The sequence below is a fragment of the Mycena indigotica genome (genome assembly GCF_014461135.1).
Source record: "Mycena indigotica strain 171206Taipei chromosome Unknown Mind.scaff0012, whole genome shotgun sequence".
In the NCBI taxonomy this organism is placed as follows: domain Eukaryota; kingdom Fungi; phylum Basidiomycota; class Agaricomycetes; order Agaricales; family Mycenaceae; genus Mycena; species Mycena indigotica.
In genome coordinates, this window is record NW_023503011.1 from 2,252,530 (window position 1) to 2,276,293 (window position 23,764).

The 23,764-nt window shown below is 52.9% G+C and overlaps 2 protein-coding genes across 2 annotated transcripts; one reads left to right on the forward strand and one right to left on the reverse strand.

Annotated features, from left to right (window-relative positions):
• Positions 1–18,351: 18,351 nt before the first annotated feature.
• On the forward strand, positions 18,352–18,845 carry MIND_01246000 (uncharacterized protein; the record flags this gene model as incomplete). Its single annotated transcript, XM_037368946.1, has 2 exons — positions 18,352–18,570; positions 18,618–18,845. The coding sequence occupies 2 exons, from the start codon at positions 18,352–18,354 to the stop codon at positions 18,843–18,845; spliced, it is 447 nt and encodes a 148-aa protein (XP_037214914.1).
• A 408-nt stretch (positions 18,846–19,253) lies between these two features.
• Positions 19,254–21,345, reverse strand: MIND_01246100 (F-box domain-containing protein; the record flags this gene model as incomplete). The annotated part of the gene is made up of 3 exons (XM_037368947.1): positions 21,329–21,345; positions 21,120–21,282; positions 19,254–21,068 (listed from the first exon to the last, which is right to left on the reverse strand). The coding sequence occupies exons 1-3, from the start codon at positions 21,337–21,339 to the stop codon at positions 19,254–19,256; spliced, it is 1,989 nt and encodes a 662-aa protein (XP_037214915.1). The 5' UTR covers positions 21,340–21,345.
• Between the last annotated feature and the right edge of the window lie 2,419 nt (positions 21,346–23,764).

Here is a 23,764-nt window from a genome sequence, read left to right on the forward strand (position 1 = left end):
GATTGCTATCTCCAATTTAGCAGAATGTGATTGGGAAATATCATACTGATTGTCATGCAGAAGACATGACAGGTGCAGGGACAACAGTAGTGACAGAGGATACATTCCTCTGATGTTTCCGACTGACATCATTATGATATTTTTCAGAGTTCATACTGATTGCTATCTCCAATTTAGCAGAATGTGATTGGGAAATATCATACTGATTGTCATGCAGAAGACATGACAGGTGCAGGGACAACAGTAGTGACAGAGGAGGAGGGGACAAGTGGTAGGGGCAGTGATGAGGGCGGAACGGACTTGTACTCCAAGCCTGAGTCAGCGCCGAGCCTAGCAATCTTGTCCAGTTGATCCCGTAGAGAGTTTCTCCTGCTGTAAGGGCAACCCCGGAGGCCTGAGATTAAGGTCCTAGCAGGGGAGTATCCAAAGTATGAACATTGGTAAGCAAATACAAATAAAGCTGACCTAGGAAGGATCAAAGAAACTCTAAGGGTCTGCCTGCTAGGGAGTAAAGCTTTGCACAAGTGCCTCCATCCGCAGATGACATTGCAGGTACCTGCAATCAGACATCCGCAGGTGTCGCATCCGCGAATGTGGCCTCTTATTCCCACGGGTGCTTAAAATACAGGTCCTTGATCTGTGCAGCACGGGTACCTGTCATCTTCTGACAGCCGACAGATCATGGATCACTGGTGGCACTGCCCATTAAAATTCCACCTCACCGATAACCACCACAATGTGTTGGTGACTGCGCTCAAAGCTTGTCCAAGTGCATCTGGCTTGGCCAGCTATAAAAGATGGGCTCCCAACAATCTCTCACCTACACTTTCCTGCATCAACAATGGGCAAACAACAATACTGCAAACGACAAGCCACTAGCCAACACCAGAAAGCAAATACTCCTCAAGAATGAGAGGCTGAGCTGCGTGTCAGACTCAAGAAGCTGGATGAGACGGTGGATCTCACTGACAATGATGCTGTCTTAGGTGTGTCTTTCCTAAAGTCAATAATTTTGTTGAATACTCACCTTCTATTTAGCGCTCCAAGTCCGCAAATGGGAAAAGAAGGGGACCCACCTATCCTCAAGGTTGGAGACAATGGAATTGTCCACTATATCTTCATTTGTAAATGGTGCATCACCTTTGCTATACTGCAGCTAGTGCTTAGCAAGCCTAGCTTTCCGTCGAAGACTGTGCAACATGTGCGGTATGACATATACAAATCCGGAAGACTATAATTATAGTCGCTTTTAGCTCAACAATTCACGCCAATGCCTTGGTGTCCGCTGGGCATTGCGATGGGCTAACACCTGAAGATGATGCTATTAAGGCTCTGGGATCCTGACAATCTCGTAAGAAGCAGGCGACATCGGACAATGAGTCCTCCGGAGATGATGATGAGGAGTAGATTTAGTCGAAATATATATCATTTGTGAATAATCCGTACAATCCGCCAGCTGTGAGCAACCCATGCGTGTGCATCCGTGGATGGTATCCTCACGTGGTGTGAATACAGGTGTGCATTTTGAGAGAAAAAATACCTGCGGGTTGAGTACAGGTGTCCACCTGTGGCACTCGTGCGAAGCTTTACTAGAGAGCTGACTATATACTGCTTGTCCATAGCTGCCGCTGTTAGGCACAGAAGGCCTGGGCGGCATTGCAGTGACCGTTGGGAGTGCATTGTGTGAGAGATTATCTAATCTCAGTTATGACGTCGCCGAGTCATTGTGTCCTGGCACAGTGAGACAAGCTACCGCTTCTCTCTCTGTACCAGGTAGGACATTATATTTTACTTATGCTCATGTTACTTACCGCTTCTCTCTCTGTACCAGTACGAATCTATTGTGTCGTTGATAGGTTATGGGCCCCGGTGCACTTGTAATCTGCAGTACATTCTGATTATTCACAACAACATCTACAACCATTGCTTGCGAGACATCCATCATGCCGAATACTACAACAAACACATCAGCAGATGGAGAGAAAGAGTGGAAAGGCTTAAAGCTTACCGCGATCAAAGACGACGACGATGGGACCAACAATTATGGAGAGTTCAAGCAAAAAGCAATGTTGGAACTCGATGCTGCTGGATACTGGCAGTATATCGATGGAAGCGACTATCATCCACCATTGATTCCTGTACTCCGAGTCAGTCAACAAATTGAAGGAGTTGACCCAACCGGAGCACTCGCCACCATTACTGTTCCAGGCAACGAGGCTCTTGTGGCGACAGCGAAAAAACAAGCTGAAGCTTGGATTGCGGGTGACAAGAAAGCACTGGCTATAATCGTCAAAGCGGTTCCGAGCGAGAAGCTATATGTGGTACGAGATTGCAAGTCAGCCCACGATGCTTGGTTTGCACTCAAAAATGAATACGAACCTGCCAATGCCCTTACTGCCATTACGATCAAGCAGAAAATCATTGGCTACCAATGCCATGTTGATGACGATCCAGTTCTTTGGCGAGAGGTTATGGTCCAACTCTACCAGCGGCTGCATGATGCAGACCCCACTATGATGTCGGACACGGAGTTTGCGAAACATTTGGTCACGCTCATGACCCCAGCAGAACAGTGGCAATATTGTCATGATGCACTTCGAGAGAAGGTTCGACAGGCTGAAGTTATGGGCCATCCATTCTCGTCCAGCATGGTTATTCAGCGTCTTCGAACCGAGGAAGTGGAGTTGAAGATTGCACGCTCAGTAGTTGCGGTGAATGCGTTGGTTTCTGGAAAAGGCAAAGGTCGCGAACTTCCAGTCGTTCCAAGCGCATATGCAACAGCGCCAGCAAATCGACGCGACTCTAGGATCCAACAACGCCAAATGAAGCGTTTCAACCCATATCCCAATGCTTCTAACCCTAACCAGCGCCCTCCAATTCAACGTCTTCCTCCAACCATTTGCCAGAACAAGCATTGTGATACACCGGTTGGGCATAGCATGGCAAACTGTTTCTCGTATGGAGGAGGAAAAGCGGGGCAGTACCCAGAAGGTTTTCGTGGCCGTCATGATGTTCATCTCGCCCTGAAGCGAGAGTGGCAGCACGAAGACGTCAGGCAATTGAAAATGCGCAATCGAGCAGTCCACAAGCAGGCAGTTCGCAAGCAGGAAATCGATTCGTGGGATTGGTCGACTTTTCGGATGATACTGAAGAAGATATCGATCAAGTGATTGGGCAAGTGGGTGATGAGTTTTGCGTTCATGATGAATGTTGACCGTGGGGATGAAATCGTAACCGATGAAGAAGTTTGGGTGAACGCTGCAATCTTTGACTACCTGTTGACAATGTGTGCGTCAAGCATTGTCGAGTCTGCGCTCTGGCCAACATCAAACGTCAAAAATTTCCCTCAAAAGCAACTCATCGTGCCGACCGACCTCTATTCCGGATACACTGCGATATCTGCGGGCCATTGCCCGTAGGTTACGGAGGATTCAAATACTTCATTACTTTCATTGACGACTTCCGACGCTACATCGCCATCTATTTTCTCAAACTCAAGTCCGAGGCTCTCAAGTGTTTCCAACAGTATCGAGCAGCTACCGAGAAGTTTCTCGGATATCCTGTTATTTTCCTCCGTGTCGACAACGCTCCTGAGCTCACCTCCGGTCCATTCAAACAGTATTGCGACGAAAACGGCATACAATACGAGCATACTGTTCCTGATGCATCTCAGCAAAACGGGGTAGCTGAGCGGACGAATCAAATTATCGAGCGCATGACACGTGCGATGCTTGTCGACGCCAGTCTAAGCGCGTGGTTTTGGCCTTTGGCTGCACAAACTTCTGTCCATATCAAGAATCGTGTACCCCACACCTCTAACCCTTCGAATTCCACTCCGTTTGAAGGATGGTTCAATCGCAAACCAGACCTATCACATCTTCGACCTTTTGGGGCTCTAGTCACCTCCAGAAAACTAGACTCGACAGATATCAACAAGATTCAAGCGAGGGGAGAGGAAGGTCGATTCGTGGGTTATGCTCGAGACTCACGAGGATATCTGGTGTGGTTTCCGAAGTCACACGCTATTCGCCCACGTCGAGATATTGAGTTTCACGGATTCCCTGACTTTATTCCCTCACCACCTCTGTCCGACATTCTATGGGACGAAATACCTGGGGATCTCGAACCCCGCTTCCAGGAGGATATTGAACAAACTGCCATTGACACCTCAGTCTACCCCTGACCCAAACCTAATAAGGTTAATGTACCTTGGCAAACCCTCCACCTATGATCCCCTAGAAAGTGGAGCCCTTCCACTGGCCGGGATCCTACCACCGGATGTGGAGGCTTCCCCACCTGTCACGTCACATTACTGTGGAGGTTACCACCATAACTGCCTATTTTGGATCTTAGTATTGCCTACACTATTGCCTGTGTAGTGCAGCTGAGCCAGTCTAGGTAGGTGTTGGACCTTGTATGGTATAGTGGCTACCCAGGGCAATGGACCTGACCATGTTCACTGTACTGTAGCTTGCAGAATGAGAGCCTGATGATAGCCTTATTAAATGAATTGCCCCTTTAGAAAATTGAATCTTCCCTACTAGTAGGCTGGCTGGGAGCCTTGCCTATCAATACATGATCCATAGAGATGACAGCCCTGGTATCAGCTTATTTGCTAGCTCAGAAAATTAAATTTTCTCTGGAAATTATTACTAATGCACTTGCTTGGAGCCTTGCCTATGAATAAATAATCCCTTGATATGTCTTGACTAGAGTCTCACCTATGACTCCATTTTTAAATATATTATTGATTTCTGACCATAAGACTGGGTGGCTTTGAAGGATGGGGCATGAACAGGACTAAGAAAGGGAACAAGAAGTAAAAAGAGAAAAGGTGCACAGAAGAAGAATTGAACCAAGAACTATCAAATTGATGTCAAAACCCGAATAGAGTCAAGACCATATAGAGCAGGTGGCTTTGCCAGACTTGCTTATCAGGGGTATATCATCGTCCCCTTAAGTTCCATAATAGGAAATTGAACACTCATGTGATCATTGTTGACTGGTGGAAGGCTCCTCTGTGCTGGGAGGAGGGCTGGTGGACAGCTCCACCACCCCTGGTGAAGAACTGGTGGAGGATTCCATGGTGGAGCCAGCAGAGCTGGTGGAAGCATCCCCAGTGGCATGATGGATAGTCCCACTCAGCTGAGGGAAGGGTAATGGATAGTACCACAGGGAGGAAGGCCAAGCTATGGATTGTGCCTCCCTTCCCTTGACTTCATCCACACCCCATGGCATTCTCCACAGGTGCCTCCCCCCAGACATGGCATTCTCCACTCTGGACAGGCACACCCTGGGGTTCTATCCACCCAGCTTCTCCTCAGGCTTGTGGAACAATCCTCTTCCTCCTGGCTGGGACAGTGGCTCCCTCCACGTCGCGTCGCGGCGCGTCACGGTCACAAGCTGTCTAGGTAAGACAATACATCTATGAACAGATAAGACTGTCTGCTTATGGTTGGCTTAATTCCTTTTTCCAACATAATCTGCAGACCTAAACTACTCATACACAGGACAGCCATTCAGAAGGCCCACAATCGTGGTGCGGTCACGGCCCGTATCACGGTCACGGGACTAGACGGCACACGATCCTGTCGGGGTCACGGGCGGTATCGCGGTCACGGGACATCTCGCGTCGCGTTGCGGTCATGCCCCAGCAAGCAAACTTCTTCTTATCTAGACGGCACACGATCCTGTCGCGGTCACGGGCGGTATCGCGGTCACGGGACGTGTCGCGTCACGTCGCGGTCATGCCCCAGCAAGCAAACTTCTTCTTATCGCGATCCTGTCGCGGTCACGGGCACTGTCGCGGTCACGGGACGTATCGCGTCGCGGTCATGGGCTTCACTCCTTCTCAATACGATTGTCGCGGTCACGGGGGCATCGCGGTCACGGGACGTGTCGCGTCATGGTCTATCTCGTTAACACAAGTCCTTCACTCACAGAATAACAAGCACATAGTATATTTTACAGACATTGCACACACACACAAGTAGCAAACATGGTAATGTGACCGAACTACTCCAAATCAGGCATATCACGAAGGACCCCAGCGCGAATTTCCTCGTACAGCTCTGTTACGGCCACCCGACAATCTGGGAAGGTTTTCCACTCATCGGGCCCCCAGTACACTTCAGTGTGTCGATCCGCCGCCGTCATCTCCTCTGGCTCCATGTCGTAGAAACCGTACGACTTGAATTCCTCTGAGACAATGTGCCGATCGCCCGCGTCTTTGAAGAAGCGGCATCGAACCACCTTGCGCTTCGGCCAAGGGTTAACTTGTGGTTTTGTTGCGGTCTGGGAAGATTCGCCTGCGTTGCGCTGGCCCGGTTGATCCACAGTGCTGACTTGGCCCTTGGACTTGGCTGATTCGCTGACGGTGTTGACCGTCTCGGTGCGCGGGCGCTTAGCTGGGGGTTCGACCACGGTCTCGGTCTGTGGGCGCTTGGCTGGGGAGTTGGAGTTTTTCTCCGTGCGTGGGCGCTTAGTCGGCGGTTGGGCCGTATCCCCATCCTCCTCCTCCTCGTCGTCAAAGTTGACCTCCGTCGTAGGTCGAGCGCGCTTGTTGTTCACGATGGCGGCCTTTTCTTTTTCCTTGGCCTTCTTCCGCAAGGTCGACAGCATAGTCTTCGAGTCGCTCGCTTGAAGAAGGACTGTCCCGTCATCGGCGACAACGATTGGAACGTTGCTGGGGTCTTCCATCTTCCTTTCATCTGGGATATCAATCAGTTTAATGGACAAATAAACAGAGGTGGCCTACCTTCAGTCCACGACTCGATATGAGTGGTCGTGTGATACTCCTCGTCCAGAACTCCTCCTGCGTTGTAAGCCACAACCATCTGTTCGACCATGAGCGCGAAGATCTTCGTCTCCGTCAGATCCTCCTCCGAACCCCCCGCAGGTACGATATTTTTGAGGTTTTCCAACCTGAAGTTGGGGCCAGGGAAAAGTCCAGGTCGTTTAAGGCCTCGCGGCCAGAAAACCCATCGAAGGTAGAAAGAGGTCGCCATTTCAGCAAAGCCTTGCCATCCCATTTGGCTGATGAGCACGGCAACTTCAGTGCTTGAGATATTGAGGCGATCCATCACACATAGACCTGTTAAAGTGTTAGAGAAGAACTGGCTGAAGCTTTCACAGGAAACTTACGGGCATTATTGAGCGAAACGGCAACAAATTGCTTGCGGCCCAGGTCACGGGCCTTCTGTCCAGGCTTTGGAACGGGAAGCAGCACGACATTGGCGCGCGTATTTGCGCGGCTGGCCTCCAGATTGACTTCTCGACGAGTCGCACTTAAGAAAACGAGCGGTTAATGGAGTTTTGACACAGCAAATGACAAGGACTCACGCAAATAGATCCATAATAGCCACTGTGTGCGTCTCCAGTTCCTGGGGGTGGCGGGCCTGCATTTCATCGTAGAGCGGACTGCCACCGAACATCAGTCCGCGATTATTGACCGCAGACAAGTCAGCGCAAAGGCCAAGGATTTCCCAGCCTCGTCGGAGGCTAATTTGCTGACTCTATGGAAGAATTAGTCGAAGAAATACAATAGGAACTGCCCACATACCTGGCTAATCAGCGGCTTCAAGTCTTGCTTCATAATAGTCGTGCTACCACGACTTTTCTTCAATTCTGTTGTACTCGCAAGGTTGTTCTGCAAGAAGAAGTCGATGTATTCTTGCATGGCCCGAATACGGGCCTCTTTATTGTCTCGTTCATCTTCGGGAAGCTGGTTTAGAACAGCGTAGTAGCCTTCGCGGACGCGTTGCAAATAGGCCGGCGTTGTTTCTGTAAGGTGAATCAGACAAGGAAATGAGAGTAAAGAAAGCAAAACCACGTACCGCCCGGCAGTTTGGGCATCTTAACTCTGGCCCAGGCCTGATACGCTGCCCACGTATTGACGTTGCGAGACCAGCGCTTGTCCACGCCTCCTGCCCTGGCCACGGTCGCAATCGATTTGCCGTTCTCGCGCGCGATGACTCCCAGCTTTTCGTACAGTTCGACAACGGCGGCCTGGGCCATTTTGGTAGCTCCAGTCGACAGGGGACCCGGCACGATCTTCCAAGTTTCACCATCTCCCTCGTCTTCCTCGTCTTCGCTGGGTGAGTCATCCTCGGGGTCGAGGATACCGTCGAGGGCGCGTGGCGGCCGTGCTTTGGCCTTGGAGGGTGCCTTGGAGCGTGCCGAGGGGCCGACATCGACGGCTTTGGCCTTGCCCTTCTCTTTCGCTCTTGAGGAAGAGGCTTCCGGCAGAGGCGAGGCACGAGTTTCGTTGTAGTAGTCGCGCAAATCTTCCCTCTCGATTTCCTCGTCGTCGGTACGGGCAATGCGACGCTTGCCCAGCGTTTTTGCCAGCTTATCCTCCTGCACCAGCTTGAGATGCTCCGCCGCGCGGACTTTGGTGTAGTCGGGATCACGGTCGGAGTCGTCGCCGTCGTCAAAGTTCACATGCGAAGGAGACCGAGGAACGGGGGACTTGGGAGAACGATATAGTGAACGCGACGGGGGAAGTGGCCTCGGAGACTCTGTTTCATCGCGATTTTGAAAACGAGCAGTGGGGGACTCGGGAGACCGAGGGGGGGAATACAGCGCACGCGACAGGGGACGTGGCTTGGGAGACTCGGTGACTTCGCGATTCTGAGTACCACTCGGACCAGCAGCAGGGCCAGAAGTCGTAGGTCGACGAGGAGATGTGGGGATGAAGCGAAAGCCCGAATCTGCCGAGGGGCCGACATCGACGGCTTTGGCCTTGCCCTTCTCTTTCGCTCTTGAGGAAGAGGCTTCCGGCAGAGGCGAGGCACGAGTTTCGTTGTAGTAGTCGCGCAAATCTTCCCTCTCGATTTCCTCGTCGGTACGGGCAATGCGACGCTTGCCCAGCGTTTTTGCCAGCTTATCCTCCTGCACCAGCTTGAGATGTCCGCGGACTTTGGTGTAGTCGGGATCACGGTCGGAGTCGTCGCCGTCGTCAAAGTTCACATGCGAAGGAGACCGAGGAACGGGGGACTTGGGAGAACGATATAGTGAACGCGACGGGGGAAGTGGCCTCGGAGACTCTGTTTCATCGCGATTTTGAAAACGAGCAGTGGGGGACTCGGGAGACCGAGGGGGGGAATACAGCGCACGCGACAGGGGACGTGGCTTGGGAGACTCGGTGACTTCGCGATTCTGAGTACCACTCGGACCAGCAGCAGGGCCAGAAGTCGTAGGTCGACGAGGAGATGTGGGGATGAAGCGAAAGCCCGAATCAGTCGACCAAAAGGGCTTGGTCGGTCGACTCCTTCGAGGCGATATGACCACTTCTGGGATCATCCGAGGCCGAGGCTTAGCCGCAACGAAGAGAGGAGGAGGGCTTGTACTCCTTCGAGGCGATATGACCACTTCTGGGCTCATCCGAGGCCGAGGTTGAACCGCAACGAAGAGAGGAGGAGGGCTTGTTATAGACGCTGAGCGTTTGATGACCAAGGGTGGTGGTGGTACGACAACGGCTGGTGGCGGGGGAGTGCGGTCATCGCCTTGAAAGAACCTCACTGGTGGACGAGAGTCTGCGTGCTCGAAAAAGTCCGTTTCATCTTCTATTGTCGTGACTGGCGGCAGGTCTTTTTCGGGCAGCAACGCGTCTTTGTCGTTTGTGTCGAGGTATTCGAGCTCATAATCAACGTCTTGGCCGTCTGTCGGGGTGGTGCTCGGGACAGCAATGGGCTCAACGAGTCCAGCACCGTTGTCGTCTAGCTGAGGAGGCTCGTCGTCAGAGGCATGAGCAACGGGCTCAAGTGGCTCATCGTCATTGTTGATGTCAGGATGGTCGTTTGTCGAGATGACGCTTGGGCCAGCGATGGCGTTGTTCTCTGCGATGGCGTTGTCCTCTTCAGACTCGTCAGCATCCCCGACGACCAAGTATTGGACGCCGCCCAGCTGGACAGTGGTCAATTCCGCTGGCTCTGGGCGCTGAGTTTTTACTGAGTGGCTGGTGATCAATTGGCACGTGCCACGTACCTTTGGGGCGCGTTTTTTCGATGGGGCGCGTTTCTTAGGCTTGGCGCGTTTCTTAGGCGGCGGGGGGTGGCGGCGGCGGGGAGGCAGGTCCAGTGCGGCGGGTGCGACGCGTGTTCATGAGGGCAAGAGGACGAAACAACAAAAAACACCCTCTCTTCTTCAGCCATTAAACTTATACTCAAGCGCCTTTGGACAATGCGCAGTCGAAGCTTGCCCAAAATGGCAAGTAGGTCGAAACGCAGTCGCGGTCGAGAACATTCGCGCAAATGCTTTCAAAGCACGACAGGGGAGGTAGATTGTGGGGTAGATTGTGCTATCTATGCGAGTACATCGTCTGAATTGGACATGACTTTCATGAATCGGGCACTGCGCGAGAGAAGGAGAAAAAAGAAACTCACAATTGGTTTCTCTCTGCTGCTCGTGCTCCGCTTCACAATCTTCGCGCGATCCATCTCCAACGGTGGGGCCACGGCTCACACATTGACTGGCCAGACGACGAGGGGACAGCATAGATGTGCAGCGTCGCGAGAATGAAGGAAGCGAAGGCTTCGCGCAACGCTGGAGGCAATCGGCGGGCGGGCGGATGGGCTCGGGGGCGGGCGGCTGGGGGGGGGGGGGGGGGGGGGGGGGGGCGGGAGATGGTGGGGAAGCGAAGGAAAGAGGATGGGAAAGTTCCCACGCTCGGCCAGCCGGGTCAGTCGGAGCGTTCGGAGATAACTCCAAATTGGGACGTGGCCCATGCGGGTCCATGCGGGTCCATTCGGGTCCATCCGGATTCTAGACTTGCACGGGGTCCATCCGGGTCCATTCGGGTCCACTCGGGTCGTCCCAATTTGGAGTTATCTCCGAGCGCTCCGACTGACCCGGCTGGCCGAGCGTGGGAACTTTCCCATCCTCTTTCCTTCGCTTCCCCACCATCGCCCGCCACGCCCGTTCCCTTCCCACTCGTCCGCGACCTTGGGTAAGTGCCTCCCCTGCCCGCTGGCCCTCCCTCCTCACCTCGCGTAACCACAGGACGCGTGTACGGCCCCCATTGCAACGCCACGTCATCGTTACATCGACGACGCCAACGAGGACTCGCGTTGGCAACGGTGAGCTAAGTTTCTCCTACGCCCGACATGGTCTCATCGCCGCATCCGAGCAGCAACTCTCTCTCCCCTCTAGTCACTCTCTCGTTGGTGTCTCTCCCTGTCGACACGCGTTCACGCGTCGTCCGCCCCTTCGCGTCGTCTGGCTAGGTGCGCGATATCATCTTCATAATCCAGGCACTAACTGTGTTTCAGTCCACCAAACTGGGCTCTTTGGCTGGCTGCGGGAGCGTGTTGTGGAACGTATCACACATAGCTACTCCCTTACCCTGATTTTCAATGGAGCCACTTTTCCTACCTGATCCTGACGATGCGATCCTAAGTCCACCACCGTCTCCCAAACCGCGCAAGCGGGTTAGTAAATTTCTTGACCTCGAAGCTGGCGACTCTGGTATTGCTGAAGACGAAGACCAGTCTGAGGAAGAAGGCTGGATCGACGACCGCTTTATCGATGAGGCGGACATATATTTACTAGTAGGGATATGATCCACCTCCCATAAAGTGGTGCCCCTGGCTCTCTAGCATATCTCCATCCTGGGTTATATAGCACCTAAGTTCTCCAGGAATTGACTGACCCTAACAGCCGCTGTGGAATCACCAATGGGTAGGATTATAGCAGACTATCATATGTTATTATACCAACTTGGATCATTAGATTATATGGATGTAGTCTCAAGATATCAATAAAATGCTTCTTAACTTAGTATTCAATTAAGCTGGGCATTCAATAGGTTGATGCCATGGTACCAGATGAGATGACTAGATGGATAGGATGATAGTAGGATGGTATACCCTTTAAATGAGCTCTCTCCAAGTCTTATCCACCCAGGCTTGCTAGAGATCCATGGTTATCCTTCAGAGTTGATGGAGATTGTAAGGGCAACCCTAGAGACTCTGACGAAAGCCTAGCAGGGGAGGATCCAAAGCGTGAATAGAAGCTACGGGAAATACACGGAGGGACCGACCTAGCAGGGGAGGGTCCAAAGAGAAAAAACTCTAAGGGTCCGCCTGCTAGGGCGCCAACTATATACTGGTCGTCCGTAACTGCCGACGTAGAGCGCAGAAGGCCTGAGCGGCGTCGCAAGCTCTGTCCCAAGGTGATCGTTGGGAGGGTCTTGACAGATTGGTGATTGTGCGGGCGAAGGAGGCCGAGGACGAGGGTCGGGGTAGGTCGGAGCGTCCGAGGGGGCGCCGGTCGGATGCGCCTCGGATGCGCTCGGACGCTCCGAAAGAGGCCGAAGCGGGTGTTCCCCTGACAGAGATCGAATACAAGTGATGAGTGAATATATTGCATTCTTAGTATCATATTCACTTAAGATTTGAAACTAGAATACCAGAGCCCTGGTTTAAAGTATCTGAACATATAAGTCATCTACCACACATTAGTTTAACTACCAGATATTCTATTGCATATGATTGAAAAGTGAAAAAAGTGATCATATTATAAGATAGTGATCAAATATTGTAGTTAATTAATGGTACTATTGAAAACCTGCCTGGTAGTACTTGAATCATGTATTTACCTTAAGTAGTTATGAAGATAGAGGCTTAACAGTTGTACATCACTCAGTGATTAGACAATACTCACACAACTAGTGAGCTGGCACTATAGGTTAATTAATAAAAGTTGTTTGTATAGACAAAATATACAACTTTGGTTTGTGACAATCTGTGACATGATCTGATTTTTGTACTAGGGCTGCTCAATTCCTTAGAAACGAAAATTTGATGGTAACGTGTCACATTACGCGATTGCTTCCGGAAATGGGCAGATCTCAGTGCTGCTGCATTCCTCTCGCTCGTACGCCACCTCAAGCTGCCTGCACTGGTCTCATGCATAGCAGACGCCTTTCATACCCTCTTTGACCATTTTCTTCCTCGCATCACCTGATAATTGTCTCAACAAGGCTCAGCAAGCGCAAAGACCAGGAGCGATACAATACAAGCGGCAACTACCATTTTGGAGGACGAAAAGGCTTCCTGCCTTATGGAAGAACTCAAGGGAAAGGTCTGAGGACCCCAGGGAGAGGATGGTGGGTGGGTGACAGATTTTGGAGCTGCAGGACCAGATCTCCTCGAAAAAGGTGTGTAGACTGTTTGTTTTGAAGCCGTAGGTGATGTAAACGCCCGCCTACAGGTTCCTGCTGCTAACCACCCCTCGACGCGTCCCCATATCTCGTACCACAAGTGCAGCCCCCAGCACTATTCGGATAGGGGCTACATTGTCCTGCAACGTCATCAGCAATAACATGGGGTATCCTTAGAGATGTTGTGGGCAGTTGAGGGCTTATGGGTTTAGTTCTGGTGCTTATGGTTGGATTCCGAGTCCAAACTTCACTCGAATGTATTTTCCTCACTGCCCTTGGCAATAGCCATAATGTGACACGTTACCATCAAATTTTTGTTTTTAAGCAAAAGCTAAGAATTGAGCAGCCCTACTGTCAAATGGCAGAAATTTCCTTTTTTGGAAATTTATCACACTTGTCACACTGTCTAAGTCTGTAAACCAGGGACCCAACTAGCCTAAGTTCTTTAAATTATCTATTATTTTTTCTGTATGAAATAATCTTGTATTCCAGCTTCTAAGTAATCCCGTGTAATCCCTTTGTGATGATATGATATCATATACTAATGTTGGTGTCCAAGGCCGAAGTTACCTTGCACTTCCAGCCTGGGATTTATACACTTTATAGCAGTTTTATTGAAGTATTTATCACAGCATAGGGGTTTCAGAGCCATCCTCTCTAATTAGAATGACCAGTGGGGGGTAATGGTCATTCTAATTAGAGAGGATATGTGGAATCCACAGGTGGCTTGATCAGATCAAGTGCCGGCATCAGGGTTTCCCCTGACATGATCACGACATAGGCCCTGGCCCATATAGGCTGAGCTCTCTGGTTGAGCCTTCTAATGTGAAGGGATAATTAGTGATCCATGCTTTTATCCCATAATCCTTGAGTATGATCGTAAGCGATAAAAACACCAGGGGCTTAGTGGGTCCTATCTGAGTCAATCTAATGTGCCGGATGGGGCCAGTATGGCTGGAGCCTGGCATACAGGGGCAGGGGCCATAGCTATCTTTTGCATTGCCATCCACATAAGAGATGGAAGAAGCCGGCAAAAAAAGAAAAGGTTTCTTTCCCATGCATCCGAAGATGCCCCGGGGCTGGGTCGAACGGTGCAAGCCTGTGGAGTGGAGTGCGCATGCTCCGTGGTTGTGAGAAGTGGCGCAACACAGCTGAGGGGTGCACACAGACTGCGGTTGGGTGCAGGTGTGGGTGGTGAAAGAGCAAATATGTGGTGGCCACACAGTGCTGTGTGGCGCGGCACATGATAATCAGGGTGATGTTCGTAGGCGTAGCAGATGTGGATGCGGACACAGGTGGGGAGACACATGCAAAAGTATTAATAAAAAAGATTTGACTTTACTCGAAAGCATCGCAGCAAGTGCGGGTCGAACGCAGCGCGGGTGCGGGTCTAGGCTGCGCGCCTACTGCGGCGAGGCAAGCACCCGCTTCGAATTCAGAGTCAGATGGCGCGCCGGGTATCGCTATCACCGGTGGAGCTGACGCCGGATCGGATCGGTATGACACTGACAGCGATCGACAAATGGAGCATCAGAATCCGTCAAGACCAACATAAATTATATCATTGGCGACCTGTATGTCGCCTCCAGTCTCGTTCGACAAGGGATATACCCGGCGTCCCCAATATCCCCTGCTGTCGGCTTCACGTCCCACCTTCTCAACCTATTTCATTCAATGCACCTACGATGTCCTAAGCTTGGGAAGCAGGCCTTCATCCGCTCCATATGCGATCTCCACACCATCCCTCCCCATCCCCACCTCGTGAGGCAATTCACAGTGGCCTACGACCTCTTCCTCCGGACCAAGGAAGTCATTCGCAAGCATGTGGCTGCCGAGCTCCAGCGCGACAAACCTGATTGGCGCGTTCTGAATGGGTGCCCATGCTGCACGTATAAGGTCGAGGGAGAACCCGAGCTGCTTATTCCTGGCGTGTTTTTCATGCTGGATGGCAACAATGCATTGAAGAGATTCGACCGACGAGAACGACTAGTCGAAGATGGTGTAAATGTCCCGGGGGAGTCCCGGGAGGCGCCGGACAATCGTCTTCCTCCCCGAGACTACTATCTTCCTCGGGAACTTGTTGACCAGTATGGGAAGGATGCAGCTGACGAGCTGCTCAAAGGCTTTAATCCGGGATATGACGAAGAAGGGGACGGCTGTGGGCGTACATGGCAGAACATGAAGGAGTCGGTGGTGACGAAGGCTTGGGGCCTCTATGAAGAGACGGGAATCTTCATCGCCCTCTGTCGACACAGCTTTACGTTCTTCATTGTTGACATGGTCCGAAGCAGAGAGTTGTGAGTTAAATTGGACAACCGTTAACTCAATTGCTAACTCAACTTCAGAGCAAAATACGGCCTTGCTGTCACAGCTGAGCTCCTTCGAATCTTGGAGAAGCTACTCGCTGGATTCGACATTGGATGCAAATACCTCAAATGGGTCCGAAGTCACCCTCTCATTGCACCACTCGCCGAGAAGCACCAATTCGATGCAGTTGTCGGGGCCTTCCCTGGCTGTGGCCATGCCCGTGCCTGCCAATGCCGCCGTCTGCCTATGTATACCCCGAGAGCCGGACTAGAGCCCTTCGAAGGTGCTGAGTCGTTTTTCTCGCGTTCAAATGCACTCTCAGGCACCACGCGTTACATGTCAAGATTCCACCGCCAACAAGAAATCGTGGAGTACTGCGCCCATTCTGATGTCTTCGAGGCATACGCAAACCTTTGTGAGAGAACCTTCAGTAAACAATGCCTAATCTGACTTCAATGCAGCTTCTACTTTGGTGAGCAAGTATCATCATGCGCTGGAGATTCTTGATACAGAATCAGCGCTGTCTGAGACGATGAAGACCTTGGGGATAGCAAGTCGAGAGGTCTTCCAGGAGTGGCTGCAAGCTGAGATGGACCATCTCAGCAAGCTTTCGGCGGAGCCGCCAGAGGAAACAGCGCAAATGGAGTACTATCAGAAGCTAGTGAATCTACAGGCGGCTGAGTACGTATCCTCTTTATTTCTCGGATTGTAACTGATCAATGGCTCAGGGAATGTTTCAACGCCTGTCTGGCTGATCAACTGGTTTTCATACCTGAGGAAGGGAGCCGCGGGTATGAAGCTGCCAAGAAGGAAACAACCCAGCTTGAAACTGAACGACGGCATGCGACGGAGTTGCGGGACAAGTGCCTGGAGGTGGTGATGGATTTGGAGCGTCCGATGCAAATCGAGGAGCGATGGAGGCCTGACAGCCCCGAATGGGTTGCTGCAAGCAGCCTAGTCAGCGAGCGCAGGTATCAACGAGCATTGGACAATGTCCAAGGCATCATTATTTTGCGGCTGCTTGAACTGGCAAGGGTGAATATGGCTGGAACAGGTATTCTATTCCGTCTTAAGAGCCATGGTTGCTGATGAATTTGCAGGGTATAAGCTCCGCAAGCATATTGCAAAGGCACTTCAAGCGCGTTCACAAGCCCTCAAGAATGCTCTGGCCAAGTACAATGAGGCTGCACGGGCATCAGATTGACCTACACTCTCATGGGAGGAGGTGATGGATTACGCCTTTCTGGCTGATTTTGACCTGCTACGACTTGGTCGAGAAGATATTTGAAAGGCGGCATGGGCTCAACCAGGTGCTCGGGCCGCGATGGGCCATTATTTCAAGCTGTTGAGGGTGGAGGAAGAAAGGCTTCATTTGGATGTGGAGATTCTTCGGCTTGTGACCTACTGTAGTAATTAGACCTTAAGTTCAGACCATCTTACGCATTACACATTTATTTCATTTACAATCAAGTTCATCAATGATGATCAGCGCATCAATTTCCTTATTTGGTATGCCGGCGATAGCCGGCCGCAAATCTTGATGATATCTGTCAAATTTGGCAGATTTTGATGCATGATTTCCATGTTTACACATTACACATTTACAGAAGTTCAGTTCAGGTAGGTCTCTTACACATTACTCGAACCTAAGGTCTAATTACTACAGTATATGAGGGAGGAAGAGAGGTTCTTGGTCTTCCACAAAAATCGACTGAAGGGTGAAGGACGCCACGCACAAGCAACTCAGATTCAGCAGTATCGAATGCTCCGAGGAAGATTTTCAGGTGTTCATATGGAACGGCTGTCTAAGCTGAGCAAGCTGAGAGGTTTCACTGGGACTATTCTTCCAGCCCAAGGTCTCTGCAAGGAGAGGCAAGTGCCTGAGAATGCAACTGGTGGACTGGGCATGGAGGACAGAAGATGGAGGGAAACAGGTGATAAGGAGCAGGAGGAGGATCAGGATGAAGATGAAACAGATGATGAAGGTGGAGGGCCTAAATGAGGCCTTTGACCAGATTGTACGAATTACAGAGGATAATGATAGGGACATTTGAGTTAACAACCATACGTAGTGGCAGAGTGAGTTAACAAGAACACGTCATATCTCGTCAATGAACGCGTACTGCCCGTGTTTTCCCATCAATACACAACTTTTTTTTTTTTTGTTTTTTTGAAAAATTACATCATCAACTTGAGTTAACAAGAACGCGCTATATCTCAGCAATGAACGCGATTTGAGTGGTGCCACTTATACGGCACGTGTTCTTTTTTGATTCCCCAACTTTTAATTTTTTGGGTCAGGGGCGGGCCGGCCCGCTGAACCGCTCCAATCGGGTGGGCTCCGGTTTGATCCGCAATATCTGTGCGCGTTTCAGCGCCACCTGATATTTTACTTTTTTTGGTGTGAGCTAGCGGGTCAGTTGGCGGAGAAGCGGGTCACGTGTGCACGTGCCCGTCACGCGCATACGTCACACTTTTCTTGCCTTCCTCTCATCCACGACTTTCAGTTCGGGTCTAGCCCGTCGGCTGCGGGCGAGCATGCGGTGGTGGCGATTGACGACCAGCATTGCAACATGCGCTTGCCAGTGAAGTGCTTGCGCGCGGTCGGTGCGAGGCGCCGGCATCGACCTGACTCGGGAGTCGGAGCGGGCAACGAGGAGGAAACTCCAGCAGGATGGGCGAAGATGGCGGGAGGCAGTGGCTCTATGGGACCTATGAGGCTGATCCATACTGGTGCGTGGCTTATGGCCTCGGAGCCGTTCTTCTCAGAAACTGACATGTTCTTCTACAGACAGGCCCGCCATTTGAATTTTCCCCTCGACACACGCGACCCCGCTCTCCTCCCAAGTACCAGCCAGCTCCTCCGCGAAACCAGCTTGCGTATGGCGCTGGTACGACGGGAAGCTGGGACCACATCGTCATGCATGGAGAGCGATGAGCACGACTGTCTCTGCTCGGGAGGCTTTCGCGCTGCGGTAACCGACATCCCTGGCGTCTTCCCACCCAGCGTCATCGCACCCTGCTCGTTTGATGGAGTACACTCACTATGGCGCAAGATTGCCACTGCCTTCCTCGTCACGCAGACCGACACACGGCCTATGGTCATCCATTTACTCCCAACCTGCTTCTCCGACTTCTGATGTCACAGTCGCATGCAGGATTCCCCGACGAGGCCCTCGCACCACGGTCTACCGCGACCGTTGTGTTTACCCCTATGTCCCCAATTCCGCCCAGCAGGCATCACCATCTATCTCAACTTGTACACCCAAACGGTTTCGCCATCGACGACGCCGTTCCCCTCCTCGCCACCTCTACGCCGTCTGCCCTGGCCGACCTTCTCGCTGGCCCCGGACGACGGTCAGCTCATAATCGCTGAACGCGCTTTTCGCAATGGCGAATGCCTACTAGTATATGCGCCGTCTGCGTGGTCGACAGCGTCGAGCGAGTTCTGGTAGCTCGCGGAATTCGCTCACGGAGACGGACTACTACGGGAAGTGGGCGGCCTACTTGTATAGAGTGGACATAATATGACATGCTCAAGTATAGATGTCGAAAGAGTTTTGTCAAGTTGAGATCTCGCCATCAAGTGTTACTGATATGTTGCTACATTTACAACCCTTTACGCCATCTGCTTGGAGGTCCGTACGAGGCATCGTTTTCAAGTTCCGAGTCAGAGTTTTGATACAAACACACAAACTTCAAGGAAAAACATGCACATATCGGCCATACTCCACTTATTATATCGCTTCAGCTTGAAGCTGCTGGATGTCAAGATGTTCATCATCTAGTCCAAGTCCGAGTCGGATACAGGTGCCAAAGAGGGGTCGTACTCAGCATATGTTGGTCCCAGTTTCGTGGCGTGGCTTGCACGCCGCCATGCCTGGAGCGGGGTCCGCGGGTCAGGCCGGGGTGCTGTCGGGTGGCGAGATATGGCCGATTTTTGCGCCATTTGTTTAACCTTAGGCTTGGGCAGGGGTACATGCGGCTTTTGGAGGCGCCAGAAGACTGGGCACGGGCGGTGAAACTTGGGCGTTTGGACGTATAGGCATATTGGCACAGCGGTAGAGGGGTCATATTCATCTTGTGCCTCCCGGGCGCGCTCGAACAATCTATAGTCCTCCGGGTCGTAGGCACGAGAAACGAGGCCAGATGTATCTTCCTGGTCGTCGCATACCCGGGGGTCGTGGATGTCGACTCTTTGGAGCACGCCTAGAAGTGCTGCACACCGCGCGGTCAACAGCCGCTCGAGCTCCGTACTGACACGCCTCAGCGGTGAAAGGCCGAGGATCTGTAGTCGCGGGCAAAGCAGCCCGTCGGGCGGCGCTTCAATGGGTGCCAGGGCGCGGAGAAAGGGAAGCGGCGAGTCGTGTGTCGGCCCATAGTATCCCCGCTCTGTTTTACGGCGCATGGTGATGCTGAGTTCCAGCAGCTGGGGACAGACGCGGAGAAGCTCCAAAGTAGGAGAGAGATCGACATCAGCTTCTGATTGGGCGAGGACGACAAGCTTTTTGAGGGCACATCCACTGCGAACGACAAACAGACTCAATGCGGTCGATGGTTGAGGGATGACAAGCTCCTGCAGATGGGGGCATGCGAGACGAGCTAGCAGACCGTCGACAGACGTCAAAGAGTCCTTTGTGGAGATATGCAGATAGGTGAGGAGAGATAACGGCAATGGCGCGACCATCGACTCGGAGTGCCCCTGCTCTGACGAGACTTCTTGGGGCAAAATCGTCAGTGAGCACCTGGTGATACTCTGCGTCGTGTTCAATATCATGAGGAGCATCGTGGTGGTACCGTGGAGTGCCAGCCCAGTTAGCTGATGCCACGCCAATCGAATGGAGGAAATGCTCGCGCCGTGATTGAGGACAGGTACGGAACTCGTCATACAGGCCTCCTTCAGATTCGGGGCGAGCGTCAACAAATGCAAAGGCGATCCTGAAGCGATGGTGTCGAGTGGGCCATCCAAGGTGAGCCGGTGGAGGTGAGTGGGATGAGTAACGAGAAGCGAAAGTGTCTCCAGGGTATCATAGTCGTCGGCTGTCCAGCGCAACGTCAAACTCGACCACCGCCCGCTAGTCGAACTAACCAACATCATCAGCTGCTGCCCAAAGGCGGAGCTGGCTGGTATGTGTCGCAAGTCGAGCTGCACGTGCAAGTCGATGGAGACGGAGTGCATGATGTGAGAGCGGACTCTGCCCAAGGGATAGCGACACTTGTTTTCGACAGATGTGGTGAAAACATCGAGGTGTTGCCAAATATGACGATTGGCAAGAACAATTTTGCGCCAGTCCCGGCACACCGCAGCCAGCGCGAGAGGACTGTGGTTGTGCACCCAGACAGGGCGGAAAGGAAGCTGGGGACCGGAGAGGGATTCAGCTAGCGTGGCGCGGTACATGATCTCCAGCAGAACGGCCGGATGACTATGGATGGTGCGTATCGGAGACCAGGTCAAGAGTTTATGGTACGGGGCGACCTCCTTCTCCAGTGCTTTTTGTTCCTCGACGAGCTTGTCAAACCGGTTGCCTGCCTTGGTCTCAATCGTCTTCCGCTGCTTGCTCTTCTTGGCCTGCACGGCTGCGATGCGCCTATTCGCCTCCTGCCGTATCTCGGCCTCCTCGTTGTCGAATTTATCGTTGACACGACGCACATTAGCCTTGGTGTCCTGCTGTAGCTTCTCGATGGTGTCGCTCACGGCGACAATCTGCGCTCGGTGGGCCGCGACGAATGTCCGGAGAGAGGCAGTATTGGCGGGGGACAGCGCGGAGTTGTCCCTGACTCGGAGTAAGCCAAGGAGATGCTCGGGTGGCCGACTAGCTCGGGTGAGTGCTGCAGCTCGTCGCCGTTGGGTGCACGTACCTTTCTGCCATGACGGTTGAGTGCAAGTGCCACGTATTGGGGCTGTGCATCAGAGAAGCTTGATCATGATAGGATCATTCACGATGTGCGCATATCTCACACGTGAATATCGAACTTGAAATCGAAAAGTCAACGATTCATAACCGTCGCACAAGTATCGTCAAAGCGTACAAACAGAACGAAACGCGGTTCGGCGCAGGCCGCGCGCGGGGCATCAGTTTCCTTGAAGAGTGTTTTGTTGCGTCCTCGTTTCCAATCTGTACTGACGCGAGGCATCACCAACGCATTCCAGAATATAAGTAGACCACCACAGCGCTTGAACGTAACGTACTAACAGAAACGAAAAAAAATCATAACCCGTCATCATCATCGGGCAAAAAGATTTCGCCGCTTTTGGGGTGGGCGGCTCGGAAGCGGCTGGTGGGCGGCTCTGTGAAAATTATGTAGACGATATCTTCGCCAATACATCACATAATGACGACCTTCCTGGGGCGTTCGATAGCCCCCGACGAGCTCTTTCGAACGTGCTGCTGAGCGGCTCGAACAGTGGCCTCGTTGTTGAGAAACGGCCTTAGACTTTTTGGGGTGGGCGGCTCGACGCGGCGGTGGGCGGCTTTTTGCCTGAATTTTGCCGCCCTCTTTTTGCGGTGGGCGGCTCGTGGCAGTGCTGCCGCGGCTGTGGGCGGCTCTCGCACAACTGAGCGCGGCTCTCGTGTGACAGAGGGCGGCTCTCAGCCAAGCGAGGAGGGCGGCGATGAACATGGCCGCCCACCCCAGTAAGCGGCAGCTGCGGCGCCGCTCTCTTCCATTGACCTCACTCCTCGTCACCACAAGGCCGTCGCCTTCGTCGCTGGCCACTTCTCCGGGTAGTGAACGCATGTTGCGTTGCCCGCGCCGTCGTCGTCGTCGCCATCAACGTTCGCCGACGGCGTCGACGCCGCAGATGACAGATGATGAGTCATTCACATCACCATCACTCCATCTTGCCTTCGCTCCACCACCATCCCGACATGCCCTCGGCCACCGCCTCCCGTAACTTCACGGAGCCAACGTCGGTGCCCCCACTGTGGCCCCATCCCACCCAAAGCACATCGCCGCCCGCCGCCACCGCCGCCCGCCGCCCGCCGCCACCGCCGCCACCGCAGCTGGGTCCGCGGCCTGACGAGCGGCTAGGTGATTCATGCTCAACATGCCTGAGCATGAGCCTTGATGCTTTCCCGCCCCTCCCAGAGCTCGCACATGCTCCCCGAGCGACTCGCCGGTCAACGTTGAGGACGGGCCGCATTTTTGCGGAAATATCTTGTCACGGGCCCCACTCTCGCAAACACGGAACGACTCTCTCGGGACATCCGGGGCCGCGAGCATCCGCAGTGAGCTCACCGTTTCTCGAGGGCAACACCGTGACTTGTGCGCTCTTTGAACACCCATCGACCTGGACTTCTTGGTGCGCTGACTACGGCGCTATTCTGATTCAATTTGCGCCGCCCACCCGCTACCGAGCTGAGCGGCAGCTGCGGCTGTCTTTCATTGGCCTGCACCCCCCGAGTTGTCATTACGCAACGTACGCGCTGGCAATGTCGCAGCAGAGAGCTCGAGAGTCGACGAAGCTTCCTAAGGCTTAAGCATCCGCGAGGAGCTCCTGGCGCGACGCTGTGCACACCCTGCATTAACACCGCCCGGAGGAGCCGCCTTCTCAGCGCCATTACCGCCCCATGGACCCCTGCTACCTAAAGAACCCCAAGACTCCGAGATGTGATCCATCCACCGGCGCCAACTCATCACAACTCGCTGTGCCACCATGCCAAACATCTTTCGCGATGACGACGACGCCGGCCCGGGTGTCTAAGTTGCGTCGTCCGCAGCTTGCCTCGCCCTTCAGCACTCCTAGTATGGCTGCCACGCCCGCTCACCTTCTTCCGAGTCACAGCAAAACTACGCCTGTCCTCGCTGTGCGCGGCTCAGTGACCGGCTCGGCAAGCATACTTTCCAGTTGAGCGGCGGTGCGCGGCCGCAGCGGTACCGGTGCGGGGAGGGCAACAATGTACGTTGCTGCTATGCCACTAAGCGGCAGCTGGGCTCCCTTGCATCGACGTACCTCGTCATCGCACAACGTGGTGCCCAGCGCAAATGACGCGTCGTCAAAATATGCGCGTCCGCCGATGGTACTGCACCTGACAGCAGTAGGTCCACCCCGAGGACGCCCGGCGAGCCCCATGGTTACGCTACAGGGGACGGCGGAAGAGGCGGCACCGAGGAGGAGGAGGTTTGGGTTACCGTGAGCCCAGGTGACGGCCCGGGTAAGTACTTGTCAGATGTCGCTGCTGTATACTACAAGTAGATTGTAAACCACTGGATTTCCATGCCTCAGAGGTCTTATCTAGTTGCCGGACAGTGCAATTCTTAAAGATGAGGGTTGTTCATCTGATGTAATATGTC